Below are 23,685 nucleotides of genomic sequence, written 5' to 3' on the forward strand. Positions count from 1 at the left end.
CTAGCTCTCCAGTTAGGGCCACCCCTCCTGGCTCGTATCACTTTGAGACCCCATCTGCCCCGGTCGCCCCCACTCAGCCAGCCACACTTCTCCGCTCGAGAACGCTCCCTTTATTCAGCCCACTCAGCTCCCTTGATGTCTCTTTATCTACCTCAACATCAGAATCATCCCTACCAAACGCCCAAGGGAGATTATTCCCCAGCCCGACTTTCTCCTCTGAGAGCTGACTAGATCCTGGCCATGTGGGGGGGGGGGGGGGGAGGGTTCCGGAGGAAGGGGGTGCTATCCAAGTCGTGTGGGGGAGGAGATTTGCGGGTCACAAACATCCCAGGGAGAAGCGCAACAGAGTCTTTGCGACCCTGGAAAAGGTGGGTAGTGGTAGGCTCCTTGGCAGCCCCCTTGGTCTCAAGGTCCTCTTGATCAATGCCAGATCCGTTAATGGTAAGACCGCGGCCATCCAGGACCTGATCCTGGATGAGAGGGCGGATCTGGCATGCATTACCGAGACCTGGCTGGACGAGCTGGGGGTGTAAACCTTTCTCAGCTGTGCCCACCAGGTTTTGGAGTGCATCAACAGGCCAGACAAGGGGGGCGGGGAGGAGGGGTCACAGTAGTCTTTCGGCAATCCATCGCCGTGACCAGATGCGTTGTTCCGCAGGCTTCTGGGTTCGAATGTGTCCACTTGAAGGTGGGGAGCCGTGACAGTGTGGGGCTCCTGCTGGTGTACCACCCACCCCGTGACCCAGCAGCTTCCCTGTCTGAGCTAGCGGAGGTGGTCTCTAATTCGGCCTTGGTCTCCCAGCGCCTGGTGGTGCTGGGAGACTTTAACATCCACGCTGAGACCACTTTATCTGGCGCAGCTCAGGACTTTATGGCCACCATGGCGACCATAGGACTGTCACAGATAATATCTGGCCCCACTCATCAAGCTGGACATACTCTCGACCTTGTCTTTGTGGCGGACAATGAAATGATCAGAGTGGAAGATCAAAACATCCTTCCAGTGTCATGGTCTGACCATCATCTGATCACTTTTAGACTTGCTGCGACCCTAAACCTCAGCAGGGGTGGAGGACAAATTAAGATGGTCCGCCCTAGGAGACTGATGGATCCGGATGGATTCCTGAGGAATCTTAGGGTTCTTCCTGCCATGGAGCCTGGCGATTCTATCGACACCTTGGTGGCTCTCTATAATGGGGAGATGTCCAGGGCGTTAGATACGATCGCACCTGAACGCCCCATCTCGTTGCGCCGTGACAGGCCATCTCCTTGGTTCACCGAGGAGCTGGCTGTGATGAAGCATACGAGAAGGGGGCTAGAGTGCAAATGGAGGAAATCTCGAGTTGTATCTGATCGAGCACGGGCTAAAGCCTCTCTTAAGGCATACTCCGTGGCTATACAGGTGGCCAGGAAATCATTCACGACCGCCCGTATAGCATCTGCAGCAAATAGATCATCGGAGCTGTTCCGGGTCGTGGGGGAACTCCTCCACCCACCTGTGGCGGAGGAGGTCGCTGATGACCCTGCAGCTCGGTGTCGCGATTTCGCACACCATTTTGCAGGTAAAGTCGCCCAGATACGTCTTGAGCTCGACTCCAATTCCATCGCAGTGCCAGAAGAGGTGACGGAGGCACCTGCTTGTCCAACCTTGTGGGATTCTTTTAGGCTTGTTCTTCCTGAAACCGTAGAGGAGATTCTTGGGGCTGTGAGGGCGACCACCTCATCTCTGGACCCATGCCCATCTTGGCTCATTAAATCATCCAGAGGGGGGTTGCTTGACTGGTTTGTACCGATTATTAATGCATCGTTGGAGCAAGGAATTTTTCCATCTAACTTGAAGCAGGCTGTGGTTCGCCCACTCCTCAAAAAAGCTTCCCTTGACTCCACGGTGCTGAGTAACTACAGACCGATCTCCAACCTCCCCTTTCTGGGTAAGGTGCTGGAGCGGGTGGTCGCCTCCCAGCTCCAGAGTTTCCTGGATGACACCAACTACCTAGATCAGTCACAGTCTGGTTTCAGGCCTGGTCATGGCACCGAGACAGCCTTGGTCGCCTTGGTGGATGACCTCCGCAGAGAGCTGGACAGGGGGAGTGTGACTCTGCTGGTTCTCTTGGACATCTCAGCGGCTTTCGATACCATCGATCATGGTATCCTTCTGGGTCGTCTCTCCGGGATGGGCCTTGGGGGCACGGTTTTGTCGTGGCTCCAGTCCTTCCTGGAGGGACGAACTCAGATGGTGAAGCTGGGAGACGCCTGCTCTGACCCCTGGCCTTTGACCTGTGGGGTCCCGCAAGGCTCTATTTTGTCGCCCATGCTTTTTAACATCTACATGAAACCGCTGGGAGAGGTCATCCGGAGTTTTGGAGTTGGGTGCCATCTCTACGCGGATGACACACAACTCTACTACTCCTTTCCACCTAATTCCAAGGAGGCTTCTCAGGTGCTAGACGAGTGCCTGGCCGCTGTGTCGATCTGGATGAGGAAGAACAAGCTGAAGATCAATCCCGATAAGACAGAGGTCCTCCTGGTCGATCGTAAACCGGATCGGGGTATAGGGTGGTCACCTGTGTTGGACGGGGTTACACTCCCCCTAAAGCCACAGGTCCGCAGTTTGGGTGTCCTCTTGGATTCTTCGCTTACACTTGAGGCTCAGGTGTCGGCGGTATCCGGGAGGGCCTTTGCGCAACTGAGACTTGTGCGCCAACTGCAACCATACCTCGCGAAGGCTGATCTGGCCGGGGTGGTCCAAGCCTTGGTCACCTCTAGAATGGACTACTGCAATGCGCTCTACGTGGGGCTGCCCTTGAAGACGGCTCGGAAACTTCAATTGGTCCAGCGGGCAGCAGCCAGGATGCTAACCGGGGCTCATTATCAAGAGAGGTCTACCCCTCTGTTTAAGGAGCTCCACTGGCTGCCATTTATTTTCCGAGCCCAATTCAAGGTGCAGGTGCTCACCTACAAAGCTCTAAACGGTTTGGGACCACCCTACCTGCGTGACCGCATCTCCATTTACGAACCCACACGCTCGCTCCGGTCATCTGGGGAGGCCCTGCTCGTGATCCCACCCACATCGCAAGCGCGCTTGGTGGGGACACGGGACAGGGCCTTCTCTGTGGCGGCCCCCCGACTTTGGAACGCCCTTCCAAAAGATCTCCGACAGGCCCCTACTCTAGCTGTTTTCAGAAGGAATTTAAAAACTTGACTGTTCCGTTGTGCCTTCTCAGACTAGGAATCCCCACCCCAAGTCCTAGTAGCACCTTAGCATAACTAATCGTTGCTGCACACCGCACTTTTAATCCTACGTGCCTCCTGCCATTTCAGCACTTTTAACCCTTATACCCCAGTGCGCCAGCCGAACCAGTTTTAATAATGTCTTGATGTACTGCCATTGTCGTTATTTTGCTTATTGTTTGATTTGCTTTGCTATTGTTGTGTTATGTTTTCCTATTGTATTGTGTTTTGAGGCTTCGGCCTGTGTAAGCCGCATCGAGTCCTTCGGGAGATGCTAGCGGGGTACAAATAAAGTTAATATAATAATAATAATAATAATAATAACAACAACCATCGCAAACGTGACTGGTGGGGATAAGAGACAGGGCCTTCTCAGTGGTGGCCCCTCGCCTGAGGAACCCCGGTGACATCAGATTGGCTACCTACCTCCTTTCCTTTAGAAAAAACTCCAAACCTGTTATGGGACCAAGCATTTGAACAGTAGCAGCAGCAATTGGGAATAAGACTCAATGTGATATGTATGACAATTGTCTGTCCCAGGCACTGATTTTTAAATCAGTGTGGTCTTAATAAAATGTTTCTTAATATTTTAATTGAACTGTTTTTAAATATATAACTGTTGTTAGCAGTGGAATGAGTGCTTGTTGTGAAGCTGCCCTGAGCCTCCCCCCCCCCCCCCCCCCGTGTGTGTGTGTGTGTTTGTGTGTGAGAGAGAAGGACTAATTGCCGCTTCTGGGCAGTCTTCATACGCAACCCCACGTAGAGAGCGTTGCAGTAATCTATACGGGATGTAACCAGAGCGTGGACCACCTTGGCCAAGTCCAACTTCCCAAGGTACAGGCGCAGCTGGTGCACAAGCTTTAACTGTGCAAAAGCTCTCCCGGCCACCACCGAGACCTGGGGTTCCAGGCTCAGCGATGAGTCCAGGATCACTCCCAAGCTGCGAACCTGCACCTTCAGTGGGAGTGTAACCCCGTCAAGCACAGGCTGTAACCCTATGTCCTGTTTGGCCTTGTGACTGACCAGTAGGACCTCTGTCTTGTCTGGATTAAGTTTCAATTTGTTCGCCCTCATCCAGTCCGTTACAGCGGCTAAGCACCGGTTTAAGACAAGAACAGCCTCCTTAGTAGCAGGTGGGAAGGAGTAACAGAATTGGACATCATCTGCGTACAGATGACACAGCACCCCGAAACTCTGGATGATCTCCCCCAATGGCTTCATGTATATGTTGAATAACATAGAGGACAGTACTGAGCCCTGTGGGACCCCCAGTACAATGGCCGTGGAGCCGAGCAGGAATCCCCTAACAACACCTTCTGAGAACAACCCTTGAGGAAGGACTGGAGACACTGCAAGGCAGTACCTTCACATCTCTGCCATTGTTTAGAAACCATATCAGTAAGCTAACTTGCATCCTGCCCAATGACCCAGATGACATCTGATCATTTCCTCTGCAAATTTTGTTCTTAGGGAAATACTGGAACCTACAAAAGTAAGAAGGGCTTTCCAGTGGAACCATGACAGATGTGTGAAGGATACAGACCACGCCAGGTGATGCCATGGGAGGTTGAGACCAACCGCTGGGGTGGAGAGAGAAGTAAGCAAGGGAAAGCATCCAAGTAACCCTGTGAGAAAGGCTTATGCAGATTGGCCCCACAACCCACAACCTTGGATTCTCACCACTCTTACGTTGCCCTATGGGTCTTGCTTGATTTTGGGTCATGGTCATCCAGGTGAGCTTCACAGTGTGATGTTCGATGACAGAGGTCACGTGAAAGATGTGTGTGTGAGAGATCTTAGTGTGTCTTCAAAGCTGCTCAGATTTGGAGGTGTGGAGGTGAGGGACACAGTCACCATATACAGGTAACATGGATGTAGGGTTGCCAGTTCAGAATCATCTCAGACCTTGAAGTTTCCAAGACAGGGAGGATTTTTAATGATACTATTAAACATAATTCATTAAATCCCAAGCAGGAGTGGCTCAACCCATTACACAAAGTAAGCATTTGCAGTATAGTTGATTTTGCCCAGGGGTGCTCTTGAGGCGCTCTTGGGGGAAAATAGACCTCGACATATGCGAGTTGGAGTTACTGGGATGTATAGTTCACCTACAATCAAAGAGCATTCTGAACTCCACCAATGATGGAATTGAACCAAATATGGCACACAGAACTCCCACGACAAACGGAAAATATATATCAGTGATTGGTTGGGGGGGGGGGGGGCGCCAAGATACTGTTTGCTTACTGTTGAAAATTACCTAGGGCTGCCTCTGATTCCAATCACTTTTACTCACAAATTGTCATTCAGACACATACACACAAACACAACAAACATTACATTTTTATTTATATAATTTTCATCATCCTGAACTACATTTTTCTGTTGCACTTCCCACGATTTTTCCTCCATACCTTTCCCTTCTGTAGAACCAGTTAAGTTGCTTCTCCTGTATCCTCTTTTCCAGACATCCAAACTATTTTCAAGTCAATCTAGTGAGACCTTCATGCTGTCCCTTTCCTGCCTTATTTCAAAATAATGATGTTTTTCAAGATCACAATCTTCCTCAGTGTGAATGTCCCCATATCTCCTCCATCTCTGCCATTGCTTAGGAACCGTATCGGCGAGCTCACTTGTATCCTGACCAACAGCCCTGATGATAACCCATGATTTCCTCTGCAGATATTTCTGAAGAAATATTACTTTCTGAAAATGTCGAAAATGCTTGGCAATGGCATCACAGGGAGGGAGGAGGCGATCTGTGTGCCAGTTGACATTCTCAAACACTCTGCAAAAGCAGACCCATATACGTACAGCATGTTGCAGTCATCCAAATGTCATTGACCATTCCAATATGAATAATAGATTCATAGAGTTGGAAGAGACCACAGTTGCCATTCATTCCAAGTCACTGCCATGCAGAAGCACACAGTCAAAGCATTCTTGACAGATGGCCATCTTTGTTGTTGTTGTTCATTCAGTCGCTTCCAACTCTTTGTGACTTCATGGACCAGTCCATGCCAGACCTCCCTGTCGGTTGTCACCACCCCCAGCTCCTTCAAGGTCAATCCAGTCACATCAAAGATACCATCCATCCATCTTTCCCTTGGTCGGCCCTCGTCCTTTTTCCTTCCATTTTCCCCGGCATCATACTCTTCTCTAAGCTTTCCTTTCTTCTCATGATATTTCCAGAGTACTTCATCTTGGCCTCTACTATTCTTCCCTCCAATGAGCAGTCAGATGGCCATCTAGCCTCTGCTTTAAAATCTTCAGAGAAGGAGATTGCATCACACACTGTCAAACAGCTCTTAAGTAAAGGTAAAGGTTTTCCCCTGACATTAAGTCCAGTCATGTCCAATTCTAAAGGGGGTGTGTGTGCTCATCTCCATTTCGACTGCATGGAGCGCCGTTATCTTCCTGTCAGAGTGGCACCTATTGATCTACTCACATTTGTATGTTTTCAAACTGCTAGGTTGAAAGAAGCTGGGGATGATAGCAGAAGCTCACACTGCTCCCCGGATTCAAACCTGTGACCTTTCGGGTTTTTTTAAATTGTTGGTCATACCTTGTGGTATGAGAAGTTTGGAGGCCAAATTTGATGTCAGTTGGCCCCATAGTTTTTTTGTTTTTGAGGCTACTAACGACGACCATTAGCTTTTTATATATATAGATAGACAGATATAGATATTTGAAGCCATTGATCCATGTCAGTCTACAGAGTAACAGAAATGTTCACTCCCTCCTCAATACAACCTCCTTTCAAGTATGTGAGCAAAGCTGTTATGTCATCTCCTAACCTTCTCTTCTCCATAACTAGTTTCCTAAGCCATTCCACATAGGGCATGGTTTCCAGACCTTTGATCATTTTAGCTGTCTTTCTCTGCACATGTTCTACTTTCTTAATATACTTCTTGATTTGTGGGACCCAGAACTGGACATGGTATTCCCGGTGAGATCTGATCAAAGAGGATAGTGTGGGACCATTCTTCTCTCGATGTAGACATGATGCACCTATTGATCCAACCTAGATGACATTGGCTTTTTAGCTGCTGCATTACATTGTTGACTCATGTTCAGTTTGTGGCCTAGTCCCAGATCCCTTGCACAGAGCCTATGGCTGCATTTTCCCCACCCATGCTGTACTGCAATGCCCATCAACTGTAGTCAACACAATGGTGAAAGATCATGTCAATTTATTCATCTTAATACATCTTCTCCCACATTAAAAATCCATTCATTTCATACAGATTACATAAAAAATTACAAAAATCATTGTCAAAACCAAATCAAAGCATCATCATGTTAGTCAATAAAGAGTACAGGTTGAGTATCCCTTATCCAACATACTTGACATCAGAAGGGTTTTGGATTTCATCCCCCCCCCCCCCCCGATTTTAGAATACTTGTATTTGCATATACAGTAGAGTCTCGCTTATCCTTCTTCGCTCATCCAATGTTCTGCCCGGAGGCAGACTTCACAGCCACAGCTGTTTCAATACATTGTGATGTTTTGGTGCTGAATTCGTAAATACAGTAATTACTACATAAATTTACCATGTATTGAACTGCTTATTCTGTCAATTTGTCGTAAAACATGATGTCTTGGTGCTTAATTTGTAAAATCATAACATAATTTGATGTTTAATAGGCTTTTACTTAATCCCTCCTTATGAACCAACATTTTCACTTATCCAATGTCCTGCCAGCCTGTTTATGTTGGATAAGCGAGACTCTACTGTACATAAGATAGAGTACTGTATAGGAGGTCTTTGGTGACCTTGGAACGAACCAGCAGAAGTGAAGGGCAGGACTGAAATTATTAAAAGAAGTAAGTAGGTGTGGGGGCAGGAATGAGGAGAAAATGGGGATGACAAGAGCACAAGGAGAATGCGTAGAGGAGGGCATACACCAACCCCATTCCTCCTGATGCCTGAGAATTTCCCTTGGGTGGCTGGAGGCAGAGAGGATACCCAGACCAACCTAGTACTATGCCTGGTTTCTGAAGACCACAGTCAACTCCCCAGAGCAGAAACAAAGGCAGTGGCAGCAGCTCTTCTCAAGGTTTGAAGTTTCAATAGCAGATGTGGCAATAACAAAATGGAGACCTCTCAACTTCTCCTACTCCTCTTTGGCACTGGTAGCTTCTTCTTTCTTCTCCTCATCCAGCTCCAAATTTTGTCCCAACATCTTTGCATATTGTAGTAGTGATAGGGAAGTCCAGAAAGTGGAGAGCCAAAGAAGCAGGTCTCAGGCTCCTCTTCTTCCTCCTCCTCTTTGGTGTGTTGGCCTCACCTTTGTTTTCACCTGCTTCTGATGCATAGAAAGGGGCTCAGCACAGCCCTCCCCAGTGTGAGTTTCATATAAATGGAAAACTGGTAGCAAAAAATTATGTAGATTTCAAATTTTGAGATAGAGTTGGCTCTATCTGCACAACAGTTTAAAAGGGCCACTTTGAAGAGATGTGTCTACACATCCTACATAAGTGAAGTAAAGATACCCTGTTTCCCCAAAAATAAGACAATGTCTTATATTAATTTTGGCTCCCAAAGATGAGCTAGGTCTTATTTTCAGGGGATGTCTTGTTTATAGATTAAGAAAAAATCACATTTATTGTTGAACAAAAAAATAATAATGAACATTTATTATATACTGTACAGTAGTTGTCTGGTCACACTGGTTGCCTGACACACACAAGGCCACAAATAATAAGGGCTGTAAAGTACCTGGCTCCCACACACTGTCTTGTTGTTGTTGTTCATTCGTTCAGTCGCTTCCGACTCTTTGTGACCGCATGGACCATCCCCCGCCAGAGCTCCCTGTCGGCTGTCACCTCCCCCAGCTCCTTCAAAGTCAAGCCAGTCATCTGTTAAAATCTCAAGACAGTTTCAAGTGTCAAGTGACATGCTTGACACTGTCTTGAGACTGTACCAATCTCCCACAGCAGTTCCTGGACCACTTATACAGCAAGGATGGTATTACAGCTTCCAGCCACCAGGGGGAGCAAACAAAAACTTTGCTAGGTCTTACTTTCAGGGGAGGCCTTACAGTGTTCCCTCACTACTTTGCGGTTCGCTTTTTGCGGACTCGCTGTTTTGCGGGTTTTCTGTAAAAATGAATTTTAAATACAGTTCTGTATACAAGTAGCAAGGGAACACTGGAGGAGGAAGGAGGGCGGATGGATGGATCCCCATGTAGGCTCAGCCTCCCCGCCCACTTTACCTTTCTCCCCCTCCTCCTCCTCCTTCTCCTCTTCCTCCTCCTCCTCCTCCTCCTCAGTGTGGCTTGGATCCAGCCCGAGCAGAAAGGTGGGGCCGCCGGAGGCAGTGGCGGCATAGGCTCCTCCTCCTTCTCTTCGGCATTGCCGCGCATGCGCCATGGATCCCAGGCTGGATGCAAGCTCGAGACAGAGGGAAAGCAGTGCCCAGACAGCGCCAATCCCAGCTCAAGATCGGTGCTGGCCGGGGAGAAATCTCTATCCTCTCTTTTCCCCTGGAAGGAACAGTGGGTGGGTTCCCTGAAGACAGAGATTGATTGAGAGAGGGAGGGGCATCTTCCAGAGGGAGAGTGGATGGGGGACACACGTATACGTATTAGGCCTGTTTGATCAAGAAAAAAATTGTTTCTAAAATCGATTTGTAATTGGGGTATTTTTTTGTTTCGATATTTAAAATATTTACAAAACTTTCCAAAAAATGTTTTGTTATTTACGAAATTTCGTAAATATTTACAAAACATTTTGTAAGTGTGAATGTTGCAGTAATGGTCACCTTGATTAGCATTGAATGGCTTTCATTTCTCCCACCCTGGACATTCCATAGATAAACTCCATTTGCCTAGTTTCCAACAGACCTCTGAATTAAACATGATGTGAATGTACTACTAAAAGGGAAGTCCCCCACAAAGCCTAAAAAGTTAATTTCAAAAATTAAATAGTTATAGAATCAAAGCTCCAAAGATAAATTACGAACATTGTTATTATTTAGAAAAGTTAACTGTTTCTCAAACGTAATTAAAAGTAGCTACCTTATTAAGTTATTTATTTCTAAAATCAAATGATGCAGACCTGTGTCCCAAAACATTATCCCACCGCATCCAGGAAGTGCCAGGAGGAGGAGGAGGAGGAGGGCGCAGGAGCCGGAGCCGATTGGATGGCGCGCGCGAGCGCTCACCCTTACACCCGGCCTCCGCGCGCCATCCAATCGGCTCCGGCTCCTGCGCCCTCCTCCTCCTCCTCCTCCTCCCAGCTGTGTTGCAGCCAGGAAGTGCCAGGAGGAGGAGGAGGAGGAGGAGGGCGCAGGAGCCGGAGCCAATTGGATGGCGCGCGGAGGCCGGGTGTAAGGGTGAGCGCGCGCGCGCGCCATCCAATCGGCTCCGGCTCCTGCGCCCTCCTCCTCCTCCTCCTCCTGGCACTTCCTGGCTGCAACACAGCTGGGAGGAGGAGGAGGAGGAGGAGGGCGCAGGAGCCGGAGCCGATTGGATGGCGCGCGCGCGCTCACCCTTACACCCGGCCTCCGCGCGCCATCCAATCGGCTCCAGCTCCTGCGCCCTCCTCCTCCTCCTCCTCCTCCTGGCACTTCCTGGCTGCAACACAGCTGGGAGGAGGAGGAGGAGGAGGAGGAGGAGGAGGGCGAGGGCGCAGGAGCCGGAGCCGATTGGATGGCGTGCGGAGGCCGGGTGTAAGGGTGAGCGCGCGCGGGCCGGGCGCCCAACAGGCAGGGGCGGTGCTTGGCTCACTGGGTGTGCGCTCGCGCCGCCCCTTCGCCCCGCCCGCCCCATTTACTGCTGGGGTGCTTGGGAGCGCCGGATTGGCTCCCAGGCACCAGCAGCACAGTCAGCAGCCTCCATCCCATTAACGACACGAGCTGAAGCTCGTAAAATATATGGGGCTGCTGTTTCGATATTTTTAAACCCTTCCGGGTTTAAAAAAGTGTTTTGATATCGCGTCGGATATGGTAAAAATAACGAATTAATAACGAAATAACGAAATAACGAACGAAACCGCACAGGCCTAATACGTATGTATACTGTACATATACTATATACCATTTCTACTTCGCAGATTTTCACTTATCGTGGGTGGTCCTGGAATGTCTTGGAATACGATAAGTGAAGGAACACTGTATATTCAGCAATTCAGCAAAACCTCTACTAGGTCTTATTTTTGGAGAATGTCTTATTTTCGAGAAAACAGGGTAAGGTCTGATTGCAATTTTGAAGTTTAACCTTGATCTAAATTTTTAAATGGGTCAATTCTAGGTTAATTTTTTTGATGTAAGCAGAAGTGTGAACTGTAACTAAATCACCTACCAGAAGCTAAGCACATATACTGTATTTCTTCAATCCAAAGGTGCATATTTGCCCCTTAGAAACACCTATAAAAACAGGTGTGTGCTTTTTGGGTGCTTTTTATATTAAAAATGTTTATCAGTTGGTGCTACTGAAATTAATATGCATCTTACAATCTGTGCCGTCCTAACAAAACAACTGAGGTATGGATGGTAGGGGTTGGTCAAGATGGTTCATGTGGTCTCTTCCAACTCTATGATTCTATCATAAGTCCCTCCCTTGTGCAGAAGATCTTTTTGTAGTGACCCCTCATGCAGTTTCATTCCAGTGTGACTTCTTCTTATGCAAGGAAAGTTGAGAACTGCATCGGAAACTGTTTCCACACTTGAAGCATTTGTATGGTTTCTCCCCGGTGTGGATTCTTTGGTGAGAATTAAGGCTCATTCTGCGGCTGAATCTCTTCCCACAATCAAAGCATTTATACGGCTTCTCACTAGTGTGAACTATTTCGTGCGAGTAAAGGTCTGAACTGCTTCTGAATCTCTTTCCACACTCAAAACATCTGAACGGTTTCTCCTCTGTGTGGATTCTGCAATGCCTTGCAAGGTTTCGACTGTCAGCAAAGCTCCTTCCGCACTCGGGGCATGAATAAGGTTTCTCTCCTGTGTGGATTCGATTGTGCTTCGTAAGGGCCCAGCTGTCACTGAAACTCTTCCCACACTCTGTGCACTGAAATGGTTTCTCCCCTGTGTGAGTTCGTTGATGTAAAAGAAGTTTTGAATTGCAGGGGAAGGGCTTTCCACATTGAAAACATTTATACGGGTTCTTCTCTGCGTGGATTCTTTTGTGAGAATTAAGGCTCATGCTGTGACCGAATCGCTTTCCACACTCAGAGCATTGATATGGCTTCTCACCGGTGTGAATTCTCTCATGGGAGTAAAGCTCTGAACTGTTTCTGAAACTCTTCCCACACTCCAGACAGCTATATGGTTTCTCTTGGGTGTGGATTCGACAATGTCTTGCAAGGTTTCGGCTGTCAGAGAAGCCCCTTCCACACTCAGAGCATTTATAGGGTTTCTCTCCCGTGTGGATTCGATTGTGCTTCGTAAGAGCCGAGCCGTCACTGAAACTCTTCCCACACTCGGTGCACTGAAATGGTTTCTCCCCTGTGTGAGTTCTTTGATGTAAAAGGAGTTTTGAATTGCAGGTGAAGGGCTTTCCACATTCCAAGCATTTGTACGGATTCTCATTTACGTGGATTCTCTTGTGAGAGTTCAGCTGAGCATTGCACCTGAAACTTGTGCCACACTCGGAGCATCTGTAAGGCATCTCTCCTGTGTGGATTTTTTGATGCAAACTAAGTGCTGAACTACAACTGAAGCTCTTGGTACACTCGGAACACTTATACAGCTTCTTTCCAGTGTGGATCCTTTGATGAGAAGCAAGGCCAGTGTAGTGAGTGAAGGTCTTCTCACACTGAGAGCATTTATACGGCTTTTCTCCAGTGTGAGTCCTTTGATGGGAGCGCAGCTCTGAACTGCACCTGAAACCCCTTCCGCACTCAGAACAGGAAAATGGTTTCTCTCTCCTATGGATTCTGCGATGCCGTGTCAGATTGGTGCTCTCGCTGAAACTTCTTCCACAATCTGGGCATGTGTATGGTTTCTCCCCTGTGTGGACCCGCATATGTTTTCTAACTGTTGACCCATACGTGAATCTTTTTCCACATTCCAGGCACTGATACGGTTTCTCTCCTGTGTGGATTCTTTTATGCAAGCTGAGTTTTGAACTGCAAGTGAAAGGCTTGCCACATTCCAAACATTTAAACGGATTGTCTTCTGTGTGGATTATTTTGTGGGATATGAGCTGAGTGGTGCACCTGAAACGCAACCCACATTCTAAGCATTTATATGGTTTCTCTCCCCTCTGGATTCTAGGGTGTGTACTAAGAATCGCTCTGGTAGTGTTTGGATACTGAAGGAAGATGTTCCTTTTATCTCCAGGTTTAGCACTCAGAGGCTCTCCCAGCACTGTGCAATTATTAAGTTCAACCCCTTCAGATGCAATTGATGCTTTTCTCCTCTTCTGTTTTGCTTCTGTTTTCTTTCTTTCCTCATTGGTTTTCTCATTGTTTCTCCAATCTCCTATTGGAAGAGAGAGAGAAAGAGAAAGACCTGATGGCAGAGAAAAGCATTATATACGTGAGAAAGAGAATGGCAGCATATACCCTGAGGTTCCAAGACCTGGGAAGGGCTGTCAATACCAAGGTGACTCGATGGTCTCTCATGCATAATAATAATAATAATAATAATAATAATAATAATAATAATATATTAAAATGATATTATTTATTGGCACTTAAGCACTTAAGCACTTAGCACCAGGACTGTGATGCAGCTGGCTGGTTATGAGTTTGAAGCCAGCCCAGGTCAGAGTGAGCTTCCGACCAATTTGTGTAGCTTGTTGTCGACCTTTGCAGCCCGAAAGACAGTTGCATCTGTCAAGTAGGAAAATTAGGTACCACTTATGTGGGGAGGCTAATTTAACTAATTTACGAGGCCATTAAAAAAAATCTCCAGCACGCATGCGGGGAATGAGGAAGTACTTCATCAGTGTTGCAAATGGATGGTGAAGTGACAGTTCCCCTGGTGGCCAGAAAAAGTTGGAATGTTAAATAGCCTCTGACTATCTGTCTATATGTGTTGTGTGTCTATGGCATTGAATTTTTGCCATGTATATTTACACTGTAATCCACCCCGAGTCCCTTGCAGGATGAGAAGGGTGGAATATAAGTACTGTAAATAAATAAATAAATAAACACAATCAGCACTGACAAAATTACCATCTGTTAGTGGTAAAAGACCACCCTACTGGGATCCACACACATTATTCCCTGATACATCACATGGTATCACACGTTGGACACTTGGGAGGTGTCCAACGTGTGATCCAATACAACAACCAGCATAGTGATGTTGTTTGCTCTGTACTAATCTTGTTGTGTTTCAAATAATAATAATAGTAATAGTAATAATAATAATACACTTTATTTATATTCCACTCTATCTCTCCAAGGGGAGTCAGAGCAGATATATGGCAAACACTCAATGCCATTATACAGTTAATAACAAAGACATACAGTACACAGATAGAGGTAAAGTCTTCCCCCTTTTCATCTCCAGTGTCTGGAGGCTGTGCTCAACTCTGGCCATGGGGAGGTGCACTTGTTCCATTTTCCATGCCGAGGAGCTTGTTGTCTGTAGATGCCATCCTGATCGTGTTGCCAGCATGTTTTGCATGGGTGCCTTTTACCTCCCTGCCAATGTGTTACCTATTGATCTACTCACATTTGTTTTTGAACTGCTAGGTTCAAACTGACAACCTTCCGGTCAGTAAGTCTTCTGCAGCTAGTGGTTTAACCTGCTGTGCTACATTAGCCCTATGAATCTTTAAGTCAAAGCCAAATGGATGGCAAATAAAGTCAACAACACTAATCAGTGAGAGGAAAGACAAAGCCTTACCTAGAGAGATCAGGTTCTTTGAATTTTCCTCCATCACTTCTCTGTGCAAAGTCTTCTGGTCAGGAGACAGAAGAGCCCATTCCTCCTCTGTGAAGCGCACAGCCACCTCTTCAAAGGACACTAGATCCTGAAAAGAGAAGACAAGAACAATTAGGTGGGGAGCCAGGGAAAAAATAAAAAGTTTATCTCAGAGAAATAAAAGTAATTTGAATTTTATACGCATAGCATTGCATAGCAATGGAACACAGACCAACATCTTACGTATTAATTTACTTATTTTCCATATTTATGTCCTGCCCTTCTCACTCCAAAGAGGACTCAAGAGCGGCAGACATAAAGGCACAAATCGATGCCATACAGATCCACTGACAAACTTTGCTCCACTTTCTGTGGGGTATTCTGACCATAGAATTATCTTAGGTGACCTAGATATTCTGAGTGATATCTCTAGGACTCTCTAGATCAGTGGCTCTCAACCTTTGGGTCCCCAGGTGTTTTGGCTCAAAACTCCCAGAAATCCCAGCCAGTTTACCAGCTATTTGGATTTCTGGGAGTTGAAGGCCAAAACATCTGGGAACCCACAGGTTGAGAACCACTGTTCTAAATCCTCCAGTGTGACTCTGGTCAATTTCAAGAGGAAGTCAATCGAGAGTTCCACTGGAGAACCTAAAGCAAAGGTGTCAAATTTATGGCCCTTCATGTTTTGGGACTCCCAGCTCCTTGAAGCCCTAACTAGTTTGTCCGATGATCAGAAATTCTGGGAGTTGAAGTCCAAAATTGCTGAAGAGCCATGAGTTTGACACCACGGACATAGAGGTTCCTAGAGAGAACATTTCAATCAAATCCACAAAACCCAAACCCACAAATGTGGAGAGCCAACTGGACATTTGAAATGTCTAGATAATATCTTTCTGCAGGATTCCAAGCTGGCTTCATTGAAAGGCTACTCTCACCTGATTCGAGAGCCACACAGCAAGCGATTGCATTCCAGCATGAAGAGGAGGGGGCCTGATGGGAATTGTGTGGGTCATCTCTCCACCTAAAACAAAGATCACAGAAAAAGGAGAACATATATTGCTTACTTAAAATGAACAGTTGTATTAATGGGCTCTCATGAATCTGCTTTAGGCTTTAATCTAGAGTTCAAAGCTACCCAAGACGATGGACCCTATCCCCTCAAAACAAGTCAGCAACGCATATTCAGGAGAGGTCTTTCTAAATTATCAAATCATAGAGTTGGAAGAGGCCTTGTGGGCTATCCAGTCCAACCCTCTGACAAGAAGCAGGCAAATCGTCTTCAAAGCACCCCCGACAGATGGCCATTCAGCCTCTTTTTAAAAGCCTCCAAAGAAGTAGCCTCCACCACACTCAGGGCAGAGAGTTCCACTGCTGAACAGCTCTCACAGTTAGGAAGTTCATGTTCAGGGGGAATCTCCTGTAGTTTGAAGCCATTGTTCGTGTCCTAGTCTCCAGGGCAGCAGAAAGCAAGCTTGCTCCCTCCCCCTATGACTTCCCCACACATATTGATACCTACCCCTCATCATGTCTCCTTGCAGCCTTCTCTTCTGTGGGCTAAACAAGCCCAGCTATTGAAGCTGCTTTTCAAAGGGCTTGTTTATTATTTATTTATTTATTTATTTATTTATTTATTTATTTATTACTTGCACTTATTAACCGCCGCTCTCAGCCCTAGGGCGACTCGTGGCGGTGTACAGAACATAGAGAAAAAAACACACTTTACAATAAGTCAAGACAACAAAACAACATATTACTAATACATAACATCTAATTATACTAAAAATCCGCTTCGTCTTATCGTGGGATCATAATCAATCTCATAGTCGTAATCCATTCCGGTCGTCATTTCCAGTACCATAGCACTCAGTTGAAGGCCATCTCGAAAAGCCATGTTTTCAGGCCCTTACGAAAGGCCATAAGGGAGGGCGCCAGACTTTGTTCTCCAGACTTTGATTATTTTAGTCATTTTAGATTGGAAATTGATTCCATTTACTTCCTGGTTTTTTGTGCCTAAAATAAACAATCACGGAAGAACAATATAATATTTACAAGGAAGAACACTTTTACCAACATAAACTTACCAGTATTTCAATGGGAAGTGTGGCTGATGAGATTCAAGTTCATTCAGAGGGTTGTTGTTGTGGGCCTTCAAGCTATTTCAGACCTAGGGTGACCCTAAATCTAAGGTTTAGCGCAGTGTAAATGATCTTGTACGGTCACATCTGGCCCACAAGCCTTAGTTAGGGAACCCCTGATCTAGTGCGTCCCCTAGCTACCTGCTTGGCAAACCTAGGAAGCATTGAGGAACTTTGCTCCACGTTCTGCGGGGTATTCTGAGCATAGAATTATCCAAGGTGACCTAGATATTCTGAGTGGTGTTATCTCTAGGACTCTCTAGATCAGTGGTTCTCAACCACTGGGTCCCCAGATGTTTTGGCCTACAACTCTCAGAAATCTCAGCCAGTTTACCAGCGATTAGGATTTCTGGGAGTTGAAGGCCAAAAACATCTGGGGACTCACAGGTTGAGAACTATTGCTCTAGATCAGGGGTCCACAAGCTTTTTAAACTGAGGGCCAGGTCACAGTCCCTCAAACTGTTGGAGGGCCGGATTATAATTTGAAAAAAAAAATGAATGAATTCCTATGCACTGCACATATCTTATTTGTAGTGCAAAGAACACTTTAAAACAATACAATAATTAAAAAGAAGAACAATTTTAACAAATATAAGCTTATAAGTATTTCAATGGGAAGTGTGGACCTGCTTTTGGCTGATGAGATAGGATTGTTGTTGTTGTTGTTGTTGTGTTCTTTCAAGTCATTTCGGACTTAGGTTGACCTTGAGCGAGGGCCAGGTAAATGACCTTGGAGGGCTGTATCTGGCCCTCGGGCCTTAGTTTGACAACCCCTGATCTAGATCCTCTAGTGCAGTGGTTCTCAACCTGGCCTCCCCAGATGTTTTTGGCCTTCAACTCCCAGAAATCCTAACAGCTGGTAAACTGGCTGGGATTTCTGGGAGTTGTAGGCCAAAAACATCTGGGGACCTCAGGCTGAGAACCACTGCTCTTGTGTGACTCTGGTCCATTTTGAGAGGAAGTCAATAGAGTGTTCCACTGAAGGATCTAAAGCAGAGGTGTCAAATTTATGGCCTTCCATGTTTTAGGACTCCCAGCTCCTTGAAGCCCTTTGGAGATATAGAGGATCTCCAAAACATGCCAAAAATGTTCCCCATAATTCTTAACTCCCCATAACTCACTGAAAGCATTTGAGATCTTTGGGGGCAAAAGAATTTGACCCTAACTTTGTTGAGAAAGCCTACTGCTGTTTTAATGCATCACAATGACTAAGTGGTTGAGAACAACTTCTATAAACAACAGCACAACAACAGAGAGGAAACAAACAAGGACATCTAATCACCTCTCAACAAAAGTTTGCTCCAGGCACTGCCAGGCAATCAAATGCTAATCAAGGTGATCAGTTGAAACATTCACACCTAGCTCCAGCAGACAAGAGTCCTTTGTCTCACCCTGGTTATTCCACAGATATATAAACCCTTTTTCCTAGTTCCAACAGACCTCACTACCTCTGAGGATGCTTGCCATAGATGCAGGTGAAATGTCAGGAGAGAATGCCTCTAGATCATGGCCATATAGCCTGAAAAAACCTACAACAACCCAACTTCTATAAATCCTTAAAATATCTGCAATACTTTATGCCAGAACGATAGGAGAGATGGATGAAGGTTTTACCCAGAGATCTGAAGAATGCAAAAGAATGAGATAAAAACTGGAAAAAGTGACCATTATTCCCTACTTGATGTGGCGGCTGTTCCATCCTTCTTATGCTGGTTCTCCGTGAACAATGGCTCCTGCGTGGAATCCATCACTGTCATCACTCTCTTGTGAAAAACTCTCGCCAACTTCATTTGTCCTTCCCCCTGAGAATGCATTAAAATTTATTTATTTATTTATTTATTTACTTTGCTTGTATACCACAGTTTCTCAGCCCGTAGGCAACTCAACGCGGTTCACAACAAGAGCAAAAGACAATCCAACATACAATATTAAAACCATTAACAGTATAAAATCCAAACTAATGATATCTCAATAACAACACATTAACGTCTCGTAACTAAAATCGTGATCCAATTCGTCATCCATAATTCCGTTTCCTATATTCATCGTGTTCATTGCACTATTTATCCGAACGCCTGTTCAAACAGCCAGGTTTTTAGTTTTCTTCGAAACACCATTAGCGAAGGGGCTGATCTAATGTCCATGGGAAGGGCGTTCCACAGCCGAGGGGCCACCACAGAGAAGGCCCTGTCCCTCGTCCCCGCCAGCCGTGCCTGTGATGCAGGCGGGATCGAGAGCAGGGCCTCCCCAGAAGATCTTAGAGTCCTGGTGGGTTCATAGGCAGAGATACGTTCGGATAGGTAACTTGGGCCAGAACCATGCATTAACTTAAATTTATACCTAGCCTCTCTCCCATTTTGGGCCTCACAACAAAGGTTAAAAATCCATCTTGATCATAAATGAGTGTTAAAATGTTAAGTAAACTACACTCTACATTAAGAACACTGCAAAAGATACATGAATAACCAGCCTGATGTATGTAGATGCACCTTTGGAAAACATCTTCTCACCTGCTTCTTCTTATCCTCCATTTGACTCAGGAGGAATCCTTCAGCTACGGCCACCGCCTGGGAGCTGGTCTCTGCCCCACATTCCCTGACCCAGCTCGCCATCTCTGGAGGCAAGATGGTCAAGAACTGCTCCAGGACCACCAGATCCAGTACTTGAGTCTTTGTGTTCCTTTCTGGTTCCAGCCACTGTTGGCAAAGGTGGTGGAGCTGGTTGCGAAGTTCTCGAGGGCTTTGGGCATCTTTGTAGCAAAATTCCCTGAAGCGCTGGCGCTGTGCCTCTGGGTTGCCATTGACTTGAGGGTCTCCTTCGGTTGCTGGGCAGAAGGAAATCTGCTTGCCCATTACGGTTCTGGTCTTTATGAGTGATGGAGAAATGTTTTGTTTCTTCTCACAATTTCAGCCTGGAGGTTGCAAAGTCCTACAAAACAAAGGAAATTGTATTTTGAGCCAGGTATTATACACTGAAGACAGGGAATGAGTTCAAGGGCAAGAGGAAACAGTTTCTCCACACCCACCTAGGTAAAGATAAAGGTTTCCCCCTGACATTAAGTTCAGTCGTGTCCAACTCTGGGGGGTGGTGCTCATTTCCATTTCTAAGCTGAAGAGCTGGCATTGTCCATAGACACCTTCAAAGTCATGTGGCCAGCATGACTGCATGGATCACCGTTACCTTCCCACTGGAGTGGTACCTATTAATCTACTCATATTTGCATGTTTTTGAACTACTAGATTGACAGAAACCGGGGCTAACAACAGCTCACGTTACTCCCCAGATTCGAACCTGTGACCTTTCAGTCAGCAAGTTCAGCAGCTCAGCAGTTTAACCCACTGCGCCACCGCCAATGGGATTTTGGCCTGTATAAATAGAAGTATAGTATCTAGATCCAGGGAAGTTATGCTCCCCCTCTATTTTGCATTGCTCAGATCACACCTGGAATCACACTGTGTCCAATTCTGGACACTGCAATTGAAGGGAGATGTTGACTCTAAGCTGGAATGTGTCCAGAGGATGGCAACTAAAATGATCAAGGTTCTGGAGAACAGGCTTTATAAGGACAGAGCGGCTTCAAGAGCTGGGCATGTTTAGCCTGCAGAAGAGAAGGCTGAGAGGAGACATGATGAGGGCCAGGGATCAAGATGGGAGGGGAAGTCATCGGGATTAGGGAACAAGCTTCCTTTCTGCTGCCCTGGAGACTAGGACGCAATGGAGCAATGGCTTCAAACTACAAGAAAGGAGATTCCACCTGAACACGAGGAAGAACTTCCTAACTATTCAGCAATGAAACTCTCTCCCTGTCCTGGAGTCTGGTGGAGGCTCCTTCTTTGGAGGCTTTTAAGCAGAGACTGGGTGACCATCTTTCGGGAGTGATTTGAATGTGATTTTCCTGCTTCTTGGCAGAATGGAGTTGGACTGGATGGACCACCAGGTCTCTTCCAACAGGATTCCATAATTCTACTGACGACTGGCACTGCTCATTCGCTTCCACTGGCTTTCCGCTACATGGCAGTGATACCAACTTTCCTCGCAAAAAATTGTGGTTTGCAGAACGTAAGAAAGATCAGAAGGATATCATTGCATTGCTGGGAGAAAAATGCCAGCAAACACGCAACTCCCTCCAAGGCTGGAGGGCCAGGGTCAACTTGCAACCTTTTGCAACCTTTTGATACATTGTTTTCTCGAGTGACTTACACTGTTTCAGCTTCAGAGGAAGGCAGGGTTATTTTTTCATGGCCTTCCTTCCTTCCCTTTGATAATAAATCTTGGATACATTGATCGCAGACGTAAACACACACATTAATGCAGCACGACAACCCTGTAAGTGCCATGGCTCAGTGTTATGAAAATCCTCAGGCTGTCCAAGAGTGCTGACACGTCACCAAACCACACATCCCAGGATTCCCTGGCAGTCCAAAGTGGTGTCAAACTGCGTCCATTCTGCAGTGTAGATGCACCCAAAGCAAAGCAAAGGAGGGTTAGCTTCAAAAAGGAAGCTCATATATATAAATAAAGATGTAATGTTCATTTGTGGGATTAACAGAACTCAAAAACCACTGGGGGAATTGACACCAAATTTGGACACAAGACACCTAACAACCCAATGTATGTTATATCCTTCACTCAAAATTTTTTGATTTTGTCATTTGGGAGTTGGAGTTGCTGGGATTTATAGTTCACCTACAATCAAAGAGCATTCTGAACCCCACCAATGATGGAATCGAACCAGATCTCCCATGACCAACAGAAAATACTGGAAGGGTTTGGTGGGCAGCATCCTTTGGTTTTGGAGTTGTAGTTCACCTACATCCAGACATCACTGTGGACTCAAACAATGATGGATCTGGACCAAACTCTACACGAATACTCAATATGCCCAAATGTGAACACTGGTGGAGTTTGGGGGATATAGAATCTTGACATTTGGGAGTTGGAGTTGCTGGGATTTATAGTTCACCTATAATCAAAGAGGATTCTGAATCCCACCAATGATGGGATCGAACCAGACTTGGTAAACAGATCTCCCATGACCAACAGAAAATACTGGAAGGGTTTAGTGGGCAGCATCCTTTGGTTTTGTAGTTGTAGTTCACCTACATCCAGAGATCACTGTGGACTCAAACAATGATGGATCTGGACCAAACTATACACGAATACTCAATATGCCCAAATGTGAACACTGGTGGAGTTTGAGGGAAATAGAATCTTGACAGTTGGGAGTTGTAATTGCAGGGATTTGTAGTTCACCTACAGAGAGCATTCTGAACCCCACCAACGATAGAATTGGGCCAAACCTCCCACACAGAACCCCCATGACCACCAGAGTGGGCCACAGCAATGCGTGGCTGAGGGTGGCTAGTAGAATCATAGAATCCTAGAGTTGGAGGAGAACTAGTGGGCTATCCAGTCCAACCTCATTCTGACAAGAAGCAGGAAAATTGCCTTCAAATCACCCCCGACAGATGGCCATCCAGCCTCTGCTGAAAAGCCTCCAAAGAAGGAGCCTCCACCACACTCCAGGGCAGAGGGTTCCACTGCTGAACAGCTCTCACAGTCAGGAAGATCTTCCTCATGTTCAGATGGAATCTCCTTTCTTGTAGTTGGAAGCCAGCTCCTCAATAATGTGTGATATCAAGCAGGGAAAATAACATGCTTTGTTCTAAACTAGGAGTGAACTTTGGCCACTTCCGGTGTGGGTTCTTGGACATGCTCCAAATGCCCTCCTCCCAACCAACCAACCAACCAAACAAACCAGCAAGGCCTCTCTCACCTCTTTCCCCAAACTTCCAATCTCAATCCTTTACCAAAGGGTTTCCTTCTCCCCGGTTGTTCAACCCAGATGCATTTGCATGCTTTTTGATCAGTTTTTTTTGGAAAGGGAGGTAGTGCAAAGGTTGGCAATGGGATCTACTTGGTTCCTTCCCAAGAAGACCCCTTTGCTCCTCCTCTTCCTCTTTCCTTTCCCCCTGCCTTGCTTCCTGCAGCATTCCCAGCCCTTGCAAGCCTCTTTTGCTACTAACCTTGCAAGCCCAGCCCTTCCAAAGCCCTTGGGGGACACTGGGAATTGCAATCCTAACCAGGAGGCTCTTCCTCAGCCGCAGCTTCCACCTTCTTCCTGGAAAGCTGAAGATCCGCCCACTGGGTTTCTTAACCCTTCCATCGCTGCCCTTGCTCAGCAGAAGAGAACAGGCTAGAGTCTCATTGGGTTGCTGTGAGTTGCATGTGTCTGTCCATGTTCCAGAAGCATATTATTATTATTATTATTATTAAACTTTATTTGTACCCCGCTAGCATCTCCCGAAGGATTCGATGCGGCTTACAACAGGCCGAGGCCTCAACACACAACACAACAGTACAATCTAAGCAAATCAAACAATTAAAAACAGAATAAAGCAAAATAAACAACAGGCACAATACACTAAAACACAATAAAACTGGGCCGGGCCAGAGAATGGGTACAAAGATTAAAAGTGCTGATGTGAAAGGAG

The 23,685-nt window shown here is 46.3% G+C and overlaps 1 protein-coding gene across 2 annotated transcripts; it reads right to left on the reverse strand.

Annotated features, from left to right (window-relative positions):
• Positions 1–10,924: 10,924 nt before the first annotated feature.
• Positions 10,925–23,322, reverse strand: LOC132766189 (zinc finger protein 420-like). Of its 2 annotated transcripts, none has more exons than XM_067465021.1 (6): positions 23,218–23,322; positions 19,702–20,119; positions 18,870–18,993; positions 15,992–16,077; positions 15,039–15,165; positions 10,925–13,661 (listed from the first exon to the last, which is right to left on the reverse strand). In XM_067465021.1, exons 2-6 carry the CDS (start codon positions 20,041–20,043, stop codon positions 11,827–11,829), a joined length of 2,514 nt encoding a protein of 837 aa, XP_067321122.1. In that variant the 5' UTR covers positions 20,044–20,119; positions 23,218–23,322; the 3' UTR covers positions 10,925–11,826. The 2 variants fall into 2 exon arrangements, with proteins under 2 accessions (XP_067321122.1, XP_067321123.1); XM_067465022.1 differs by lacking the exon at positions 23,218–23,322 and adding an exon at positions 20,217–20,940.
• Positions 23,323–23,685: the final 363 nt, after the last annotated feature.

This window comes from Anolis sagrei, chromosome 2 (assembly GCF_037176765.1).
Source record: "Anolis sagrei isolate rAnoSag1 chromosome 2, rAnoSag1.mat, whole genome shotgun sequence".
Taxonomy (NCBI): Eukaryota; Metazoa; Chordata; class Lepidosauria; order Squamata; family Dactyloidae; genus Anolis; species Anolis sagrei.

Bases quoted from the DNA above. Each gene is read 5' to 3' on its own strand.
- LOC132766189 (XM_067465021.1), bottom strand. From the start codon at position 20,043: ATGGGCAAGCAGATTTCCTTCTGCCCAGCAACCGAAGGAGACCCTCAA. The intron at 18,994-19,701 runs GTGAGAAGATGT...ATGCATTCTCAG, and splicing joins TGGAGGATAAGAAGAAGCAG to GGGGAAGGACAAATGAAGTT. The intron at 13,662-15,038 runs GTAAGGCTTTGT...CTCTTCCAATAG, and splicing joins AAAGAACCTGATCTCTCTAG to GAGATTGGAGAAACAATGAG.